Here is a 21655-nt window from a genome sequence, read left to right on the forward strand (position 1 = left end):
TTTCCAATCAAAGCTCTGATAAACACGGGGCGTAAGCATGAGTTATATTTGAATGCATTACCACAAAACAATATTTCCATAAAAAACATAATTTTAACTTTCAAACTCTCATCATTGCCCTCTTATATAGTATGAGGCTCTTGATTTTAATACCACACAGTGTGGATACTGTTACAGATTCATTTAATCAAAAGTGTTCATGGAAATCCTTCCATTCTTCTTCTTCTTCTGAACATCTGAAGTGTTGGTTAGCCTGATGTGTGTGTGTGTGTGTGTGTGTGTGTGTGTGACTCTCAGCTGAGTGAATGACAGGGAGGATCCACTGCACTGCTGCTTCTTACTCAGTATATCAGTATATCAGTGTATCAGAATAAATGGAAATGAATCTTCTTAATGAAGCACAGACACAATAACATTAATGCAGAGATGTTCACTGTATTTGTCAACGCACGTTTGCAGTGCCTCGCTGATTTTACAATTATTTTAAATAGATTTTACACAATACAATGCAAAGTTATTTTGTTAATTAAAATGTAGATTAGGATTTAACCGAACATTTTCCGCCATAGTTAGGCAAAGAAGAAAAAAAATCACAATCATAAACAAAATATCGCAAACTGGGCAGGGAATTAAATGGTAATGAGCCAGTACAGTAGAGAAAAAAATACAAAGAGAGTCGGTTCGTGACGGTGTGCCGAGTCAAATGATCCGACTCACTGAAAAGAGCCAGAATTCCCATCACTACTTTCTACTTTGTCACGTTTTCTCTTCGTCTTCACGCTTTTCTTTTTCTTTTCTTATATTTTATTTGGTGATGCTTTCTTTATCTTCATTTTCTACTCGTTTATTTTCTACTATTGTCGTTCATTTTATATTATTTCTTGTCAGTAACGCACCGCTGCTGTGTTGCTGCGCAGACTCTGGAGCAGCGCGCGCAGAAACAAACCGAGTCATGTGATAGAAAATCGTCACGTGGTTCCGATAACCAGGAAGAGACACTACAGAAAATACACAGTGTTCTTTACAGTGTTTGAGAAAATGAGTGTTACCTTGGATTTAAGGCTTAAGCGTGCGAACAAAGTGTATCATGAAGGGGTAACGTTACACTTAATATGATATTCATGTGCATGTTTGTAAAGTCAGTTGAGCTTTGGAGGTATCTGTAGCTCGGGCTTTGCTAATACAGTGTTATTGAAATGATGGGAGTAATTCTGATAGCAGTTTTTAATGTTTCATACAGCAAACTTCAGCTCATGAAGACACAACTATTTCCTCACGCACAACTTGGAATGTTAGAAATCTGATAGTCATGAATTTGTTAGTTAGAACATGAATTTGATGCTATCTAACGGAGGTAAACACTTGTTTATCTATTATTGCAGCTGATAAAGTGAGCTTTTTATTGCCAAGTGTAACACACACACACAAGGGATGTGACTTGGTATGAGGCTTCCAGGACACACATACCAAGAAGACAGCGAGACATATAATAACTAAAATTACATATAATGTGAGTGTGTGTGTGTATATATATATATATATATATATATACAGACACACACACTGTACAGTAGACCAATAGGCCTTAACAGAATATATATGTGTGCAGATATGATATAATACAGCTGTGTGCAAGGTGAAGGCAATGGCAGAAGCATTAAGGATATGTGTAGAAGGTAATATTGTAAAAGAATGAATTTACATATTGCTCAAAAAATTGTTTCCACAGAGAGGTATTACACTAAGAAAGACCTAGAAGTCAGTTAATTGTGTTTTAGGGAAATGGCTTGTGGGAAAAAGCTGTTCTAGTGCGTGGTTGTTCTAGTGGTCAGTGCTCTGAGGCGCTGGCCAGAGGGCAACAGTTTAAAGAGATCGTGGCCTGGGTGCGAGGTGTCTGAAAGGACTCCCTACTAGGATGTAAAAGCTCAGCTACAAACCTCTATACGACATATGTTGTTGAACTATGCACTACGATTACCCATAGATCTCTAATATTTATCTTGTATCCTGTCCCCATCCTGTTTTTAGGAGGTCCTGGCTGGAGTGGTGGTGATCACCAGTAAGGAAGCTGTGCAACACCAGGGAATCACCCTCACCATGGAGGGTCTTGTTAACCTGCAGCTCAGCTCCAAGAGTGTTGGCGTCTTCGAGGCTTTTTACAACTCGGTCAAGGTAAGCAGTCACACAGCGCCTTGTTAGTCATCTAAAGTTTTCACTTTATAACCATACTCAGCATCTGATGCACTCCAGATGTTTAGATACAGTATGCTTGGATTGCATCTGGAAATCAACACTATACTATTATTCAACATCCTGAAGATAAGTAGCAAATGTTGTTGCACATGTAGAAATATCCTTCGCAATATGGCAAAAAAGATTGGACAGGAATGGGGAGAAGTATCATCTATTGCATGAAAATCTTACTTAATCTCAGTCTAAGATGTTTATCTTGTGGTATCCTTCATTCTTATTTCGTGGCTTACTATTGTCATGGATATGTATGCTGGTTAGTCTATGGGGAACATTGTTAAAGTGAGTGGTGGGTTTAGAGTAAGCATCCCTGCTTTGCTTTACGTGTCTCTGTGCTCCACAGCCCATTCAGCTGATCAGCAGTAGCATTGAAGTGGCCAAACCAGGCAAGGTGCCAGGAGGCAAAACTGAAATTCCCTTTGAGTTTCCGCTGCAAGCAAAAGGAAATAAAGTGCTGTACGAGACCTACCATGGTGTTTTCGTCAACATTCAGGTAACTATTTAAAAAAAAAAAAAGGTAAGTTAGAAACTATGGGCTTAGCCACCTGTTAGACACACTGTGTTCAAGTAGCCTCTGAAACACTAACAGCAGAGGAGGCAGTGAGAGAGAATTCAGGTTCAGATCTCACATGTGCTAACACACTTTAAGTTGAAAGTAGTCCTTGAGAATATTTCTAGGGCAAGGCGACTGGACTTGTGTAATACTGAAGGAATTACATTCCCTATCACTACTAATCACGTAATGTGATCTGGACTACAAGTAAACATTATTCCTTGAGAAAGCTCTACACAGTTGTCTGAGAAATTACTGAACTTGTCTCATTTGTGTTGAATTCAAGATCCTGTTACTTACTTACAAGGCACTTCATAATCTTGCACCCCAAGACCTTACTCAACTTCTTCATGTTTACACCCCTCCACGTGCTCTCAGATCCTCATCTCCAATTTCTCTTGTGGTACCTCGGAATCGACTAGCTACTATGGGTGCCAGTTCTTTTAGCCATGCTGCCCCTCGACTATGGAACTCCCTTCCCCTTAATATTCGTAACAGCGATTGCCTGCGGACTTTTAAAAAGTGTCTTAAGACATATCTTTTTATTCAGGCTTTTTTAAAATATGTTTTACTGAGTCTTTACTGTATTTTATTTGTATATGCTGAGTGTTTGTTGTGTGCTTTGGTCTTGTGTAGTGATCTGTATTTTTATTTTTGCCTGCTTGTGAGGTGACCTTGGGTGTTTTGAAAGGCGCCGTTAAATAAAATGCGTTCTTCTTCTTATTATTATTACCATATGCAGTAGGAGAATTTTGCATACTCTTCCAGACTGTAAGATCTTGCAGAAGGACTCACAGAAATGTATAGATTGTTAAATATGTATTTGAATATTGCCATTAAAGATGGTTGATAGACAGAATAAATCATGACAGGGTGTGCTGTTTTAGCAAGATAATCAACAATGGGGGCATGTGATGTGATTCGATGCAAAGTTACTGTTACTAACCCGAAGTTGATTATTTTCCAGTAACAGCACATCCTGTGTTGTTTTATTCCTCTTATACCACAGCAGTTAGTCAGCGTTAACAATCGCTTACGTAATAGCCACTATAAACAGCCATTCCCTCACTAGCTCTTTAAGTTAAATAAACAAATAAACACAGCTCGTCAGCTTGCTAGCAAGAAGCCACAAAGCACAAAGTCCTCCTTCCTGAAGACTTCAAACATGAAGTTACAGTTTTACAGTTTTAGAGTGCTACAAAGTAATAACACTGGAGACTCTTTCCATAAATGATAGATAGAAGTCTCCTCACAGACAACCTCACCGTATGAACAGTTATACACATTTTATGAGTATGATTTTATGGACTGTCCTCCATACAAGTCCCTGTGTTAAGGTATTACAGCAAGCAAACAAACATAAACCTGTGAGTTGCCTTGCACTCAGCACTAATGTCAGAGCTGAAAAAATTAATCAACCCCTTCTGAACGAACAGATTCGAGAATTCAGCTGCGGTAGAAGACAATATAATATCAATATTGTAAAATTACAGTAATCGCCATACAGTTTTCTGAGCATGCCTTGAGTATCATCAGTCCCTTTCTGACCAACTCCACTGTTACAACCAATGACAAGTAGCGGATTGGACTTTAAAGCCTTGTTTGGTTTAATTATTTAGAGTATTTGTACTCTGATTTCCCCTCCTATATATAATGTATTGAGAAAATGCCTCTAAATATCATGATATAATATTTTTTGCAGTATCACCCAGCCCTAATTAATACAATGAGATGTGTAGTACTTGTTCTTGGACAATAGTCACCCCCTTCTCCCTGTGCCCAGTACACTCTCCGCTGTGATATGAAGCGCCCTCTGCTGGCAAAAGACCTGAGCAAGACCTGCGAATTCATGGTCCATTGTCAGGTTAGATGTTGCTCAGCTTCTGTCTTGACTTACTGCATATTTCTGTGAAGTAATTCAATCAAGAAACACAAAAGAACTAATCATACAATATTTTCCTTTATCTGCGGTCACGATCTGCAGCCACAGAAATCCAAAGTGCAGCTGACTCCAGTTGATTTCACCATCACACCAGAGACGTTGCAGAATGTGAGAGAGGTAAAGACCCCTGATACCATGGACTCATTTAATGGCCTGTTCGTGCAACACTTGCTGCTTGTTCATTCTAAAGCGTCCGATTATTGCACTTGTTTTGCAAGAGACATTGATTAAGCTCTTTGACTAACTCTAGTGTTGTGTAATTGACCATACCATTAGCAGGGCTGTGATACTGGTCAAGTTGGAATGTTAATGTTATGTCTTAAAAACAAGATTCAATTCAATTATATACACGACACATTAAATAAAATTCTTTGTTTTTCTGTGGTGTATTTAATACATTAGCATTTTTGCTCAGGTTTTTCTTTTCTGTTTTGAACTTGATAGGAGTAAGATTTGCCCTTAAACATTAAACATTAAACTATTTTGAGATTAAAACAAAAAATCAGAACCCTCAATACAAATCTCAAGAATTCAGATCTCAAAAATACAGATTTTATGTAAATTAGGTCAAAATTGGAGCATCTGGGATTCCTAGGGAAAAGTATATACGTTCAGAGTGAGCAAATAAATAAAGTTTTATGTTCTGTTCAAATAGCAAGTTTTGCTCATATAGCAAGTGATGTTAAATCCCCGATGCCCAGCTTAACTATTTAGGTAAAGTTGTAGCAAGTTATGCTCTTCCAGCATGAGCTTTCTTGTTATCTGTTATCTGCTTAAAAGGAGTTTAGCTCTTTCAGCTGAACATAACTTTAGATGCACTTACCTCATTACAGTCCAAATCTTCCGTTTTGATTCCACTTAACTCCACGTCTCTTCACTTCACTTAATGGAGTGTGAGAGATGAGTGCGATATGCTGAGGTAGACCACTCTGAATGCTTCTGCTTTTCCCTGGGAATCCTGGCTGCTTTACCTTTGGTCTAAATAACATAAATAACTGTTTTTTTTTTTTTGAGATTTGAATTTAGGGTTTGAAGTTTTTTATTTCAAAGCTATAACCCATAATTTTAGGCATAATAAAAAAAAGCATAATAAAAGGCAAACTCCTAGCAAGTTTTAAAAAAAAACATTTTCAAAAATGTAAATTTCTGAAATAAAAATGAATTTTATTTAATGTGATGTATATAATTCAGATATACTAAATTCATATTCAGCTGCCAAACTCCATATACTGAAGCCTAAAAGTATTCTTTAACAAATTTAAACATAAAAAAAAAAAACATTGTTCCAATTTTCCTAACCTAAGAAATTCCTAAGAAATTTACCCATGTACAGTGGCTTACAGATTTGTCTTAATAACAAATGATAAAATACTTACAGGTAGAATATGTGTATTTAGCAAGTAATTCAGAGGATGTGAGCTGAAATTAATTATTGGTCAGCAAATATTTAAAAGAAAATGAAAAACTGAAAAATGCTGTTTGCATAAGTATTCAACCTCCCAGGTTCTGGAAGATCCAGATGAAAGATATTGTCTTGATGAGGACTTATAATTGGCCTTCACTTGTGAAATATTAAAACAGCTTCCATTTTCTGAACAAAAACCACTTCAGTTGAAGTGTGACTGAGAAGAGACTGTCAGTTTGAAGGAATGCAGTGAGAATGAAGGCTAAGAAGCATTCTAAGGAAGTTAAAGATAAGATAATACAATTTCATAACTTAGGAATAGGGTGTAGAATTAAATCTAAGAGGTTGGACATCCCAGAAAGCACTGTTAGATCAATACTGAGGAAGTGGAAGCTGTATCACATCACCCAAGCATTAGCAAGACAAGGCCCTCCCTCAAAACCCAGCACAAAAACAAGTGTGGGAAGCTACAGTGAGGCCAGCAGTCATTATGAAGGAGTTACAGAGTACAGTGGCTGAGAGTGGAGAAAAGCTGCACCAGACAACCATTTCAAGATCTCTGCATAATTGAGGATTGTACGAGAAAGTGGCTAGAAAGAAATCATTGTTTAAAAAGAGCCATATTAAAGCATGAGCGTGACCCAGTGAAGATGCAGGGTTTTTTTGTTTTGTTTTGTTTTGTTTTTGTGATGAGACCAAGATCGAGATACTGTATTTGGTCAAGTTTCAAAGTGCTATGTGTGGGTGCAAACCTAACACAGGCCATACCTCAATTAACACCATCCCTACAGTGAAACATGGTGGTGGCAGCATCATGCTCTGGGACCACTTTTCATTCTCAGAACCTGGGCTTCTTGTCCAAATTGAAGGGATTGAATGGATGGAGCGAAATACAAAGGGATATTACAAGAGAACCTGCTTCAGTGTGCTAAAAAACAAAAGCTTGGAAGAAACTTCACCTTTAAGCCGGACAGTGGTCCCAAACACAAGGCCAAAGCAACAGTAGTGGTTAAAAACAAAAAGCTGTAAGTACTACAGTGGCCAGGTCAAAGTGAATCTCATTGAGAATCTGTGGCACTGTTTGAAATTTCAGTCAACAAAAAAAATCCAACCAACCTGAAGAACCTGGAGCAAATCTGCCAGGAAGAATGGGCAAAAATCACTCCAAAACTGTATGCAGAGCTGGTAGGAACATACCCCAGCAGACATAAAGCAATTCCTGCAGCAAAAGGTGGTTCTACCAAGTACTAGTCTGAAGGGGTTGAATACTTATGCATGCAGCATTTTTCAATTTTTAATTTTTTTATAGATCTGCTGACAAATAATGAATTTGGACTTTGAAAATGTCCTTTAAGAGAATATTGGTTTGCAGTAAAAATAAATACTGTCTAGAACAATCTATGGAAGTGTCATATCTAACCCAGGAGAATGTGATGACTTTTCTGGGGGTTGAATACTTTTTCACGACACTGTACCTATATATCACCTTGCGTTATTTAAAATGAAGTCTTGTTAAGGTGTTTCTTTCTTCTTAGAAGAGTTCTCTCCCAAAGTTCCTGATCAGAGGCCGCCTCGATGCCACTAACTGTGTGATCACACAGCCGCTCACAGGGGAGCTGGTGGTGGAGAGTTCAGAGGTCGCCATCAAAAGCATCGAGCTGCAGCTAGTCCGGGTTGAGACGTGCGGTGAGGACGAGTACACACATGTAGACAAAAGTCAGGTTTTAACACATTTGTTAAAATGTACAATCCAATCAGGTGGCAATTTAGAGATTTGTTTTGGACACTATATAGGATATTAGTAAATACAGATGTACAACATATGTGGTATAGCACTGTGTTTTATACTGTCTTTTGTGTTGAGGAGAAAGAAACAGCTTGAAGATGTGATGTTACGTCAGCATGCTTCTTTATACTGATATATTTGATTAATTGTATTATTACTGATTAGTGCGTATTCTGGTTGCAGGTTGTGCTGAAGGCTATGCCAGAGATGCGACAGAGATTCAGAACATCCAGATAGCAGAGGGAGATGTGTGTCATGGCCTCCCCATCCCTATATACATGGTCTTCCCCAGGCTTTTCACATGTCCTACACTCGAAACCACAAACTTTAAAGTTGGTGAGTCTCATGACCTTTTCTCCAAATCATAGCCCATTGAAATAAAAGAATCCTCTTTTTTTAAGTACTGCATTCCCCTTTCTTATACCAGTTAATTACAGAAACTGTATATGCCACACCTAGGCAGTGAAATATTCTAAAGCAGTCAGTTTTTTTCTTTCTTCCTGAGAATTTAAACTGATTGAATGTAACTTCTTCATTTGCAGAGTTTGAGGTGAACGTGGTGATTGTTTTTCACGATGATCATTTAATAACTGAGAACTTCCCGTTGAAGCTGTGCCGAGTATGAGATCAGAGCCTGCAGATTCATTGATGTTTTCTGGAAGACTCTGGGAGTGGCCTTACAACTGTTTAACTGCCAGTCAGCAATGAGCAGGATGGCTTTTGTTACAGCTAAAGACATAATTGACATAATTATTACATACATGCCATTTTCGGCACTTACTGTGTCAGTTTTTTGAGTTCTTGGAATCATTGTCGGAAAGCTAGCCCATTTGTTCCCTCTTTTTATTTTCTGGTTTTTGTATGACTGGGTTTTTTATGTGATCAAATCAGTTCATTTCAAACATGCTAGTATCATATGGCAAAGAGCAGAACTGCCTGTAAATTTCCCTTATAATTATAGCATTTAATATAAAAGTTGTGTACATTACTTTGCGCTTAGATATTCATTTACTTTCTTCCTGACAAGGAAAAAAAGTGTGTGTGACCTTTGTGTCCCTTGTATAAAACATAAAGTACAAGAATAAATTAGTACTAATGTTATTTGCATAAAATAAATCTGGTATACATCATCTTTTTGTGTTTTGAATTTTTGTCACAAAGGTGTTTATATTTATTAAGATGACAGTTCTTGTGCTGAAAGACAAAACCTATCAGTGTATAAATAACTGCAGTAATAATGTAATAAAACCCCTATAAGACTCTGCACCTGCCCATTAAGAGTCATACCCATACCATGTATCAGGATATCGCCATATTATCTTACGCTACATTTAGAGAGGCACAAGTCCACCAAAACAGAAATGAGAAACATTTTTCTTCTTAAAAGAACAAATTAAAACAATTACAGCCCACTAAAGATATGAATACTACTACTATTAGCAGTAGTAATAATAATAATAATAATAATAATAATAATAATAATACAGCTAACCAAAAAAAAAAAAAATTACAAACCCCCACTTTAGGACAAGTATGGTGACTTCCAAATGTTTCATATACCATTTCCTAGATTACAAAGCCATAATACAAAATCACAGAGTACCCTGCTTTCCCAATCAGATCGCATTAATGCACACACAAACGCCTATTTTGCAAGTCTAAAATGTATTATAAGGCCACAGGACAATCTGAACCAAGAACACAAAAGAAACCAGTCTCATTTTTCCTTCATCTTTTTTAATGAAACATCTAAAATATTTAAAAAAAAAAAAAAACAAAAAAAAAAAAACAAACATGAAGCTGATCAATATTGTAAACATAATCAAACAGTTTCAGGATAAATATTACAGAAAAAAAACATATAAAACATTCATTAAAACGAAATACTGATTGGTCCTTAATAACTGTGGATTAAGAGGTTAACACACTGCAGGAGCAAGGTCAAACAAATCATAAACATAAAGCAAAACTGAACTGTCCACTCTGTTGACGTGTGAATTTACAACCACAACTCCCTAATTTAAAAACAAAAAAACATATATTACATACAGTACATATTCAGTAACTGCTTTATTCTGGTTACTACATTATATAGCAAATTATGGAAGCTATATAATAGACATTTCTTTATTAATATCGAAAATTCTATGTAACTGTTATACATTATATGATTATTGTATAAATATGGTTATACAGATTGATCACAACAATATATTTAAGAGAAGGTTGCTGCATGCATGTGTCCCCGTCGATGTCGTCCTGGCAGCATGGGGAAATCCTCAGGTAAAAGTGCATGCTCTCGGCAAGTGGGACAAGTGCTCTGCTCCTTCAGCCAGGACTTTATGCACTAATACACATGTAACAAGCAATACATCGATCAGGGTTTTGGTCTTAAAACAGCTCAATCAGGGTACCCACTACAACATTAGAAACCACATTTCACAATATTTTCTTCATTTTCATATACCATGTGATCTGTAAAATAACACACACTCAAAGTTTTTCTGTGGTATACATGACCCAAAAAATACAAACTACAAATGCCATGGACTTACAATCTTGTTGTCAAAAAACAACCTTAAATGAAAAATCCACACTGAACGACCTAGCTATCAATATTTATAATCAATGTGGTTTTCAATGGTGCAAATATTTATTTTATGATTAAAACTTGAATTTTTTTTGGTTTAAATCCCTTTGAATGACAAATAGCACTGTGTTCAATTCGGTTAAAGGTTTCCTACATTTCCCACAATGCTGTTCAAACTCTCCATCTAAAGCAGGGGTGTCATACTCTCATTCTGCCTGGGCCATATCAGCCTTTTTGTAAGCCTCTGAAGGGCCATAAACTAAGGCTCTAAATTTTTTACTGTATTATCATCTACCCTATTGATGAACACCAATAACCAGCTCTGAAAATAGAATACAACTTTTCTGCAAAAACATTTTCATTGAAACGAATAAATTAATTAAATGTTTTGATCATATTTAATTAAATGTCTTTTCACACGGTTTTCCTGATGTACTGGGGTGCTTGGTACACAAAGCTTTACTGAAAAGCTCTAATTGTTTAGTCACAAGTCTCACCTCTCTGTGGAAGCTATGGCGACACTCCAGCACACACAGGTCCTCAGGTGTCATATCATCATGACAAATAATGCAAGGGTCCTCCATGTTCAGCTGAGATACAGAAGTCAGAAAGAGAGAGAGAGAGAGAGAGAGAGAGAGAGAGAGAGATTTCAGGGCAGTGTGCGAATACATAAAAACAGTTGTAGCTAAAGGGGGCTGGTTGGTGGTATAAAATGCTAAAGTGCTACAAATTCGTACAGCTCTGGAAGACTTGCGATGCTGAGAGGACACGCTCTTCCACACATGTGCAGGTGGGGGAGTTGCAGAAGCTCTGGGGGGGTCACTGGGAGGAGTTGGACTTGGTACTGCTAAATCTCTCACTCCAGCCACATCTCCACTTGCAAAGTTCATCTGCTCCTTCAAAAAAAAAAAAAACAAAAAAAAAAAAAAAAAAAAAAAAAAAAATGTTAATCAGATTTGCCACTGTTACACTTCACTTACATATAAGTGTTATATAATTAGTAATATGAGTATATAATATAAAGCTATTACTAAATATTTCTTTGCATGACATACTTCCTTGTTTTATTGGTCTTTTGTAAATGACCTTTTGCACAATGAAAAAAAGATTAGCGTGAAACGAACTTGCATTTTATGCATTTTTATTTTCAATGATGAATTATAAGACAAGCCTACACACTTTCAAGGCTTCCACAGATACATTTCTTTGGTTACAGTTCTGTGTGTGTGCGCATTTTCATGTTTCATTTGTCTGAGAACAAATGAACTTCACTACCCTGTCTATGTTTTTTTTTTCCCCCTCAAAGGATGGTTGTGCTGTGCAATGCAATAAACTGCTCTGTATTTTGTCTGGTTATTTTTATAGGTTTTAAGACCAGCTGTCTCACTTGTGAGTGTTCCTGGTGGTCAAGGATGAGTTGAGCAGCTCTGTTAATCACTTCTTCATACTTCATCATACTCAGACTGCCACCGTTCATAACGCGGACCTCTTGAATAAATTTTGTCAGGACCGATCTGAAAACACACATAGTAGCACATACAAGTTACAAATAAATATGAAACCAAACTGCTTTGAAGGCTGAAACGTTCAGTCTTATGGAAACAAAGTAGTTTTCAGACTAGAGTGTCAGACTGTATACTCAAATTAGTTTCTCCATGAACAAAACAGACCAAAATCTAAACCACAACTGAAAACTACAGCTGGTTACAGCTTATAAAAAACAGTCTTAAAAGAATACTCCTTTAACCATTACAATTAAGAATATTCCATAACTAATCTCTCACATGTACAATTTTCAGACAATTATGACACCAGTATAAACTGAATAACCTGAGGGCCATCATTAAAGATTATGCAAAACATATTTTTCATAGAACACTCTCCTGAATTCTTCAGTCAAAGGTGTTTGTGAATTATGCTCTACTGTTTTACCAAAGTAATTCTGTGGGCATGGAGGCCACTATGTAACCCCCAAATGACAGGCCATGAATAGGCTTGTCTTATTTACCCACCCAGAATCGAATAAATCTTGTGCTAATCATTATGCCTAAGAAATATGACTACTAAAATGTAGGAAGCTTCACTATAGTAAAGCCAGATTAAAGATCAGTGACACTGCAGCTGGCTCGATGTATTTTAGGAAAGTCAGTTTACTAGCTGAGAGACTTTTCATTGTCAAGAACATAACACTTACAAACGTGAGATTAAAACTAATAAACCATAAAGCCAAATGGCTGTATCTATAGTGTAGTGCTTTATTAATACCATGGGAGTACTAGCAACAAGCTCTACTTCATGGAGATAGTCATTCAGGCAAAACCTGTAGTGCTGCCAAATGGAACTGGGTACAGAAACTAAATCTTGTGCATAACTGATGCAATTGCTGCTTAGTCATCCCACAATAAAACTACACTGGAACACTCATGCTAGTTTCATTCTATAACCTTTTTTTCCATTATGAATAACAGTTTTGTTTCAAATTTACATTACAGGGTATTTTACATGTTTATCAACAGTTTTGTTTTGTTTTTTTTAATGAAAGTTTTTTTCCCATATGATGGCACATAGGCTACAGATGTGATGGGTAAAAAGTTGAAGGAAGTTGCTAATAGCTGAAAAATTGCTAACAGTAACACAATGATGTACAGATGTGCGAGTCTCACTTGCTGTAGTGAGGGAACATGGAGCTGAGACGATCCAGGATCCTCTCAAATACAGCGAGCGGCTGTGGAGGCTGAACTGGACCTGAGGCTGCAGGGGGCGCTGGAGCAGCAGCGTTCTCACTGGCTGCTGGAGGTGTGTGCATGGCGTGGTGTGTGTTTACTGCCATGTGTGTTTGAGGTCTGGCAGGATGCTGCTGAACTCCATATGGGGTGTGTGGGTGTGCATGCTGAAAAACTGGCTGCGGACTGGACAATGGCTGAAGAAAGGCCTGCAGGACACAAAAAATTTAAGCTTAACTGACAACTATTAACTAGCCCCACAGAAAAAAAAAGCACTATTAAACATTGATTTACACATCCCTGTTAGGACAAGTGACAAAAATCTGCACAGCACCGTAAGAGGAAACATTTACTTAAAATAGTGTCAAAGAGATTACACCTAGTGTGGGCCCATTACTAAGCCATGTTTCCACTGAAGAGTAGTTGGTAGAGTTTGGTTTCACACTGCACATAAATAAAGAATCCAAAAAGCGAAAAAAAAAAAAAAAAAAAAAAAAAATCATTGGCTGAGGGATGTGCAGGGTGGAAGGCGTACTCATAAAACTCTACTTCATTTTCTTCACAAATACAGCTAGGAAAAAAAATAAAGAAAGTGCATGCAGCAATTTACGAAATCAAACATGCATGGAGATTGTGCTAAATAAATTATTCAACAATAATATAAATAATATAGCATTTTGTTCTTTGGTCCAGACATCCTAAACACATCGTATTTCTGCAGTACTGTGGTTCCATCCTTTGGCTCAGTTTGTGCGTCATGGGTCAGTTAAGCAGCTCGCATCCTTAGAAAAAAAAACTTTACCCTCAACCCAAAATATGCAGTATATTTAGTTCACTTTCTGTAGTGGAGTTAAAACTGACTGCAATCAAACTGCACTAGAGTTCACTTGGAATCAGTGGTTCAGTTGCTTTGGTCGACACCTGAGTGCAATTGCTGTGTTCTCACCTGCATAAACAAACTGCAACTTGTAGGAAAGCACACTAGTGTCTGATTCAAACAGACTAAAAGCACCTGTAGCTGCTGACTACCTGCTCTTGTCTCAATGTGCTACTACTGTCTGTCACAGCAGATGAATTGGTTTTGGGATGAACCCAGGATGAAGGAGTGGGATGATCAGCTTCAACCCCAGAGACGGGCAGTCAATGTGCGGAATATATTAAGCTTTGGAGTCACCTTAGCCAAGTCCACTTTGGAGAATAACACGTTTTCCACCTCAGACATGCTTCATTAGTACAGTACTGAAAACTTAACATTATCATGGAGTTAAGTCTATGCTGGGGTTTCCTCTATATTCACAAGTGAAAACAAAAGCAATTTCCAAAAAAGTATTTTCTTGTTAGTGGAAATATAATATTATAGGTATGGTGCTGTTTTGTATATTATTAAGGAAGAAATCCTCAAACCTGTGAGGTCATGGCTATAGATAAAAAGCATAAAGTTAACAGTGAGAAGAAACAATTTCAAAACCATGGTAAACTTTCATAAATTCTTGAAAGAGTCCTTAACTAAAGTGCATTTGCAACCAAGAATTCAAAATGGCAATTTAATTTATGATTGTTAGTTTATCCAATTACATGATGACATATTTGACTACTACACAGGCATACACTGTGTGTGTAAAATTTTATATATATACATACATACACATACACACACACACACACACACACACACACACACACACACACACACACACACACAACTGGCCCTGGGGTATTCTGAAGAGGTCTAATCTAGAAAAGTCTCGACCCCTCTGCTCTACAGAAAAGACATTAAATCAATAAATAGGCCTGGACTGTGATGATCATGCATTAGTGCACTATGTAAGGGGAAAACAGAAGAGCAAATTTTACAGGTTACTGCCAATGTCGATGCATGGTGTGATCAGACTTTCAGCAAGAACTTCATAGAGAGGAATATTATAGCGGGGTTGCAGTGCATAAACTACTCATTACAAAGACAAATGCACTTTCGAGAGTTCAGCAGTGCAAAAACCACAAGCATACAGGATGGATGCAGAGATGGGGAAAAGTGATATGGTCAGGCGAGTCATCTTTCACCATATTCTCAACAAGTGAATGTGTGGTATACACTAAAAGAAAACTACTGGCCTCTTTACTTGATAGTGAAGGAAAGTAAGCTACTGCGAGAACATAAAATATAACTCCTGATAATCTGCAGTGAAGGCAGCATTAAATTAAATAAAATTTTAAATAAATAAATAAATAAATAAATAAAAACAAACCACCTTGGTAATGGCTTCTTTGATTGTTGCTTCCCCAGCTGGTTTACCAGCTAATGCAGAAAAAAAGTGCAATAACTATTTTTGCTTTCAGATCTTCATCCGTTCTCTTAAACACTGGCTGCACAATAGTAAACATACAGAATTTGTTTTCCTGCCACACCTCCCTATAGCCAAAGTTCTCTCTGTTTCTAGCAAACACTTAAAACAGCATCTTTTTTTTAATTTATTTATTTATTTGTCTTACCCACACCCGAGTATACTGCACTCCACAAGCATTCTTCAACTTTTCTCTTTTACCCAGGATCAGTATCTTTTTCCATGACCAGGAGACCACTATTGCTGACCACATTATTAGGAACCCCTGCATACATTATTAATGGAATTATCCAGTCAGCTAATCATTGTGGCTGCAGCGCAATACAAAAGATCATGCAAATACAGGTCAAGAGCTTCAGTTAATGTTCACATCAAACATCAGAATGGGGAAATAAATGTGATCTCAGTGACTTTGACTATGGCATGGTTGCTGGTGCCAACCTGGTTTGAGTATTTCAGAAACTGTTGATTTCCTGAGATTTTCAGCTACAACAGTCTCTAGAGTTTACACAGAATTGGGTGAACAATACAAAACATCAAGTGAATGGTCTTTTTGCAGGCAGAAGTGCTTTGTCGATGAGTGAGGTCAGAGGAGAATGGCCAGACTGGTTCGAGCTGACAGAAGGCAAGCGTAACTCATAACTCTTTACGACCGTAGTGAGCAAAAAAGCATCTCAGAACACAAAACATGCCGAACCTTGAGGTGGATGGACCACAGCAGCACAACACATTGTGCTCTATCGCTGTCAGCCAAGAACAGGAATCTGAAGCTACGGAACTTGACAGGAAAAAGACCAGGTGACAAGAAAAAGTCTTCTGTCGATCACTGGAGGTTATTGTTTGAGTAGATAAACAAACCAGCCCATGTGGCATGAACAACTATGCCATGGTTAATTTGTGAGTGAGATCACATTTTCCATTCTGCATTTTGATTTGAACATTAACTAAAATTCGTGATCTGTATCTAGATGATTTTATGCAATGTACTGCTGCCACATGATTGGCTGATTGGATAACTGCATGAATGTACAGGCATACACGTGCGCCTAATAAAGTGGATGGTGAACGTATATCCGTAACACATGCTGTGTATTGTATTGATGGATCACTCATTGGACAACATGACAATGATACAGAACTGAGAATTCTTCCACAACACTGAGACTGGATGAAGTGTTGAGGCAACGTAGTATACATAAAAAGAGAAATAACTTATTAAACTGTAGTTTAAAGCAACCGTGCTCAGCAGCAGTTCCAAACTAACAGCTATCATATGGCATTCTTACCGGTACAAGAGGAAGAGCAGGGGTGCTTGGTATGCCAACTGCAGGGAGAGAGGACAAGCTGGTGCCCTTTTTCACAAACTCTATCTGCTCTTCATACTGCGTCTACAAACACATACACACATGTTTCCTGGGGGTTGGGCCATTATACAAATACTGACAAAGTCTGGTATTGAGCAAAATTTTTAAAAAATGAGCCTTGTCTTGGTATGACATGGTAATAAATGTAGCCAATAATACCACATCTACATCTATTTACACTGAGCAAAGGGAAATCAGGGGCACAGTCTACAACTGGTTATTCAGCAAAATTAAAGCAAAAATGGACTTTACATTTTCAATTTTTTTTTTTAACTGTTATTGACATAATGGCAGTCCAACCTCGGCTCTTACGATCTTCTCCTCAACTTCCTGTACGAATGATTTCCAGGCCTCAGTGATGGAACCGAGATTTGCAGATGGATACCTGTGGGACAAAGAGACATAAATAACAGAATTCAAATTAATGTGTTAATATGATGTGCAAAATATCTATATCAAGGTCTCACATTAAGACCAATAAGACCATGTTAAGGAAATGAGAAATTCTATCAATCTGTTTGTTTTTGGACTTGAGAGTATCTGCTATGTAACAAGAGTCACATGTGAAAACATGAGACAAGACAAGCTGCATTGTTTTGCAGTTTTGTTCTCTTTTAAGCATGAGTACGTATTAGGCCTGCGCGATGTAATCAGATATCAGCATTGACGTAATTGCTTCTAATCCTTTACAGACAATGATCTCTCACTTTTGGAAGGGAACATGGCTAGAGAGCTTGTGAAAATCAGCCAACACTATCCAAAACATTCACTGTCAATTTTCATATGACAAAAATATGACAAACAAAACTGCAAACTACTTGTTCTACTTCTCTGCTCCGGTTGGATATTTCCATTAATCATGAGCAAACATGGCATTAACATGTGGGTAGGGGGATGACATGATCTCGACCATGGCCATCTTAAGTGCCTGAACGAAAATAATAGCAAGACCTCTGAAACTTTTTAAACATATTTCTGGTCACGACATGATGTATATTATGGAAGAATTTTTCTGTTATCTTTATTATCAATATTATTTGTTAATCAGTATTATGTCAATCAATATCTATGCAACAGTATTGTAATGTGATCCTGTGTTAAACCATGACCTTAAATCACCTCATGTATTCAAGCAAGTACCTAACTTTCAGAGTTTTACTCATACACTACACTGTATCTTTTCTGATAACTCTTTAATAAAAATAATAGGCAAGTATAATCAAATATAAGAGATTTAGTACATTTTGAGAGGGACTTCATGCACATGAATTTACAAGGATATTTCTGTGTATGTGAATCAAGAAAACAAACGGGTGTGACCTTGCAGGTGGACTGTGCTTTTGGGAAAAACAATAAGCACAGTTTTCATTCATAAACTGTATCGTTTCCAGTCCAGATGGGAAGTGTTTTTCTCTCTACCAGACTACTGAAGTGTATTGTTGAAGTTATGATGAAGGCTAATGTTTTTTAAAAAATAAACTGACTGAACTCTCACCACGGTTAAAACGAAGATAAAGGGACAGTGAAATAATTGTGGCAAGAGGCAGGTGTGTGATTAAAAGAAAAAAAAGAAAACTCCATCTAATGAGATCGTTGTTTTAGAATTGTATAAAAGCATGAGCCACGACTATGTAAATCAGATGCTCTGCAGACATCCCGGCTTTATTGTTCGATTCAATAAAGTCTATTGATTTTTGGCATCCAGAACCCCTTGTCTTTGGAAGTCTTTTTTCTTATTCTGAACTGAAGAGTTTTTGCCATGACAATATATGACCAGAAACATGTTTAAAAAAAGGTTCAAAGGTCTTTTGCTCTTATTTTCTTTATTTATTTTCTGCTATATCTTTATTTTGTTTATTTTCTGTGTGTGTGTGTGTGTGTGTGTGTGTGTGTGTGTGTGTATACACACACACACACACACATATTTATTGATTAGTTAAGGATTTCTTATAGCGACAAAAGCCAGAACAATTTCAAATTCTTAAATGTATTAATTTTCCCAATAAAGTAAACAGAACTATACATAGAAACAAATTGCTTTTAATTAAAAAAAATTTTTTAATCTTTAAATGGTGCCCTAATGACCCTAAATCAATTTTGGATTTTGTCCATTTTAAAATAAGGATCGTAAGATATCATCATGATTCTGAAAGAGAAAAGAGACAGAAAAAAACATCAAACACTCAGCACACTAAAGCCAGAACTCTCTAAACCTTTACGCAACACCTCTGGCTTTTTAATACTGGGGCAGAGAACTAACGCCCTACACATTCTTGATCCATGTTCTTACGTGGGTGATATCTCAGTCAGGTGTTTTAGAATTGCTTTCCCATTTGACAAGTACTTCCTCAAGCCACGCAGCCCACGTTCTCGCCTATTTTTCAGGACGGACACCTACACACAGCAAACAGGTTGTTATCTATGTATTTAAAACACCTGGCTTAAAGTCCAATGCGTTACAGTGCAGACAGGGAATAAATGAGGTGAGCTCTTACTTGTCCTGCCAGTGATCGACTGGTTGCTTTTGCACACAGATCTCTATATTTCTTTATTTTATCCTCCAAACTCATCTTCTCAGCTGCCCATTGGTTACTTCAGGATAAACCATACAGACATTTACAATTAAGACATTTCATCAGCACACTTCAAAACTAATGTTGAGGCACATGTTCTTCCCTTTTTTTAATAGAACTTCCAACATTCAAAAAAAAAAAAAAAAAAAAAAAAAAAAAAAACAACAATGTGCAAAAGAAGCTGTCACAGTACTTGCCTTACTGCAAGGAAATGGTCCAGTTCTTTCTGATACTCCACATTCTTATCCTGGATTAGCTTGGAAATACTGGGGAGCAGAGAAACAGAGCAGTCAGTGGTAATGAAAAGACAAGAAACAAAGTATGAGCAGATTATATTAAAAATATTCACCAATATCAATACTAAATTAAATTTAGAGTATAAATAAACAAAAAAAAGAGAGTAAGACAAGACAGTTTCAGCTTTTTCATGTTTGGGGGAAGCAGAACTAGTTCTCCAGCAGTTTCTCTCCCAAAGCAGGCTTAACATAGCCCGAGTTCGTGACCAAGCCCCCACTTAGCAAAACAAATGCAATCGCTCTGCCACAATCCAGCAGAAGACTGTGTCTAAAAGTGAATTCCCACTAGACGCATTTGTAAAGTGGCATTTGACTCAAGAACCCCCAACTTTCCATCTTAAAGTGTTTCAAATCCACACTACCTCCATTAGAGGCACGTAAAACTTGAGCACACATACTGTGCTTGTTTCATGTGATTTCTCTATTTTTTTTTTCCACTTGTGTCAGTGAAGAGTCAACTCCATAGGAATCTATGGAAATGACAATCTCACTTTCTATATGCTATGAATTTTAATTTTTAATCATGATCTATGAAGATAGTAGTTGTGTAGAAATGTGTACAGCAGTGATAATGAGTTGTGGTCTATCATGGAGGGGATCCAAGGTCTGTATTCTGACAGCTTCAACAGTACCTCTTTGAAACTAGGTATGTGTAGAGTCTGGGATCTTGAAATCAGCAAACAATTATGGAGCCCATTTAATACACTACCATATTTGGCCATTGTGTGAAGATAACAATGGTGAGGCATTGCCAGAAAGGTTTTGTTTTTGCCTTTATATCATTTCTAGGAAGAATCACGTACTTTACAACTTCAGGAACCATGAAAAAAAACAGGAAATGAAAATTTTTTAATTTAAAAACGTAGTTCTTGCTATTTATATATTTGACATATTTGCCTGACATCTAAATAATGTCTGTTATACGGAATTGATTTTTTCCCCCTTTATAGCAAAAAAATTGTAGTAAATGTTTGTTACTAATTTATTTTACAGTTCCTTTTTTCAATTAAAAAAAAAAATTGAATAAGGGTACAAAAATTAACCTTATTAACAAAGGCATATAAACCGGTAACTAGACAGAACAATTTTAAATTTATCATGGTATCATCATGGTATAAATGTTTAAGAATTAAACAAAAATAAATCATGTCTGAACCCATGCTTTTGCATAATGTATGTTTCATTAATTGGTATTTGGACATCTCACCTCTCCTGAAAATTCACCAGCTCTTTGATCTCACCCTTTAAAACCTTCAGCATCTCTTGGTGGTCTCGCTTCTCCTGCTGATCTTTCCGTACCTCATCCTCAAGCTTTTGTTGGAACAAAGTCAGTTCTTTGTTGGAAATCTGGATAGGCATGTGCAAGAAATAAAAAACAGTCAAAATGCGTTTTCTGTTCCCCAACAGTTTGTAATGAAGCATAAAAGAAATGTGCAGAGGGGTCTCTACCTCTATGTGCTGATTAATTTCCCTCACTTCAGCTTCAAGTGCAGAACATGACTCTCCTCTTTCGTTTTGAAAAGCCTTAAGCATTTCCTTCAAATTTTGGATGCGTTTTTCAAATTTTATGTTGTTTTTTTCTGTTTGGGTCATATCTCCCTGGGAGGGGGAAGGGGGAGTGTAGGGGGAGAGGGGGAGAGAGGAAAAACATGGTATGCAATGTCATTTTGAGAACTTAATTTTAAAAAAATATATATATATATTTTTTTTATTAAAAAAAAAAAAAAAGGTCATTTTGGCCAAATTAATATAGACCAGTTAATATGAACAACACAGCCAGTCACTGCTACCAGCACTATCAGATTAAAGCTATAGATAAATGAAAAGCAAC

General features: G+C 36.9%; 2 protein-coding genes across 9 annotated transcripts in view; one reads left to right on the top strand and one right to left on the bottom strand.

Moving 5' to 3' along the window:
* The first annotated feature begins 936 nt into the window (after positions 1-936).
* On the top strand, positions 937-9066 carry vps26c (VPS26 endosomal protein sorting factor C). Of its 2 annotated transcripts, none has more exons than XM_026941586.3 (8): positions 937-1095; positions 2029-2172; positions 2594-2743; positions 4587-4667; positions 4788-4862; positions 7686-7836; positions 8120-8272; positions 8479-9066. In XM_026941586.3, exons 1-8 carry the CDS (start codon positions 1039-1041, stop codon positions 8559-8561), a joined length of 894 nt encoding a protein of 297 aa, XP_026797387.1. In that variant the 5' UTR covers positions 937-1038; the 3' UTR covers positions 8562-9066. The 2 variants fall into 2 exon arrangements, with proteins under 2 accessions (XP_026797387.1, XP_026797389.1); XM_026941588.3 differs by having other exon boundaries at positions 7689-7836.
* Positions 9067-9702: 636 nt separating this feature from the next.
* Positions 9703-21655, bottom strand: part of ttc3 (tetratricopeptide repeat domain 3) — a 37153-nt gene continuing 25200 nt past the window's right edge. For 5 of the 7 annotated variants that reach the window (XM_053241287.1, XM_034312785.2, XM_034312784.2 and 2 more), the window contains exons 35-46: positions 21274-21423; positions 21032-21171; positions 19726-19794; positions 19451-19547; positions 19246-19349; positions 17256-17340; positions 16878-16979; positions 13190-13458; positions 11914-12040; positions 11264-11422; positions 11024-11116; positions 9703-10283 (exon numbers count right to left, since the gene is read on the bottom strand). In XM_053241287.1, coding sequence (XP_053097262.1) covers positions 10152-10283; positions 11024-11116; positions 11264-11422; positions 11914-12040; positions 13190-13458; positions 16878-16979; positions 17256-17340; positions 19246-19349; positions 19451-19547; positions 19726-19794; positions 21032-21171; positions 21274-21423 — 1527 coding nt within the window. In that variant the 3' untranslated portion in view covers positions 9703-10151. The remainder of the gene's footprint in view (positions 10284-11023; positions 11117-11263; positions 11423-11913; positions 12041-13189; positions 13459-16877; positions 16980-17255; positions 17341-19245; positions 19350-19450; positions 19548-19725; positions 19795-21031; positions 21172-21273; positions 21424-21655) is intronic. The other 2 variants (XM_053241289.1, XM_053241288.1) reach the window with 1 other exon arrangement.

This window comes from Pangasianodon hypophthalmus, chromosome 17, assembly GCF_027358585.1.
Source record: "Pangasianodon hypophthalmus isolate fPanHyp1 chromosome 17, fPanHyp1.pri, whole genome shotgun sequence".
In the NCBI taxonomy this organism is placed as follows: Eukaryota; Metazoa; Chordata; class Actinopteri; order Siluriformes; family Pangasiidae; genus Pangasianodon; species Pangasianodon hypophthalmus.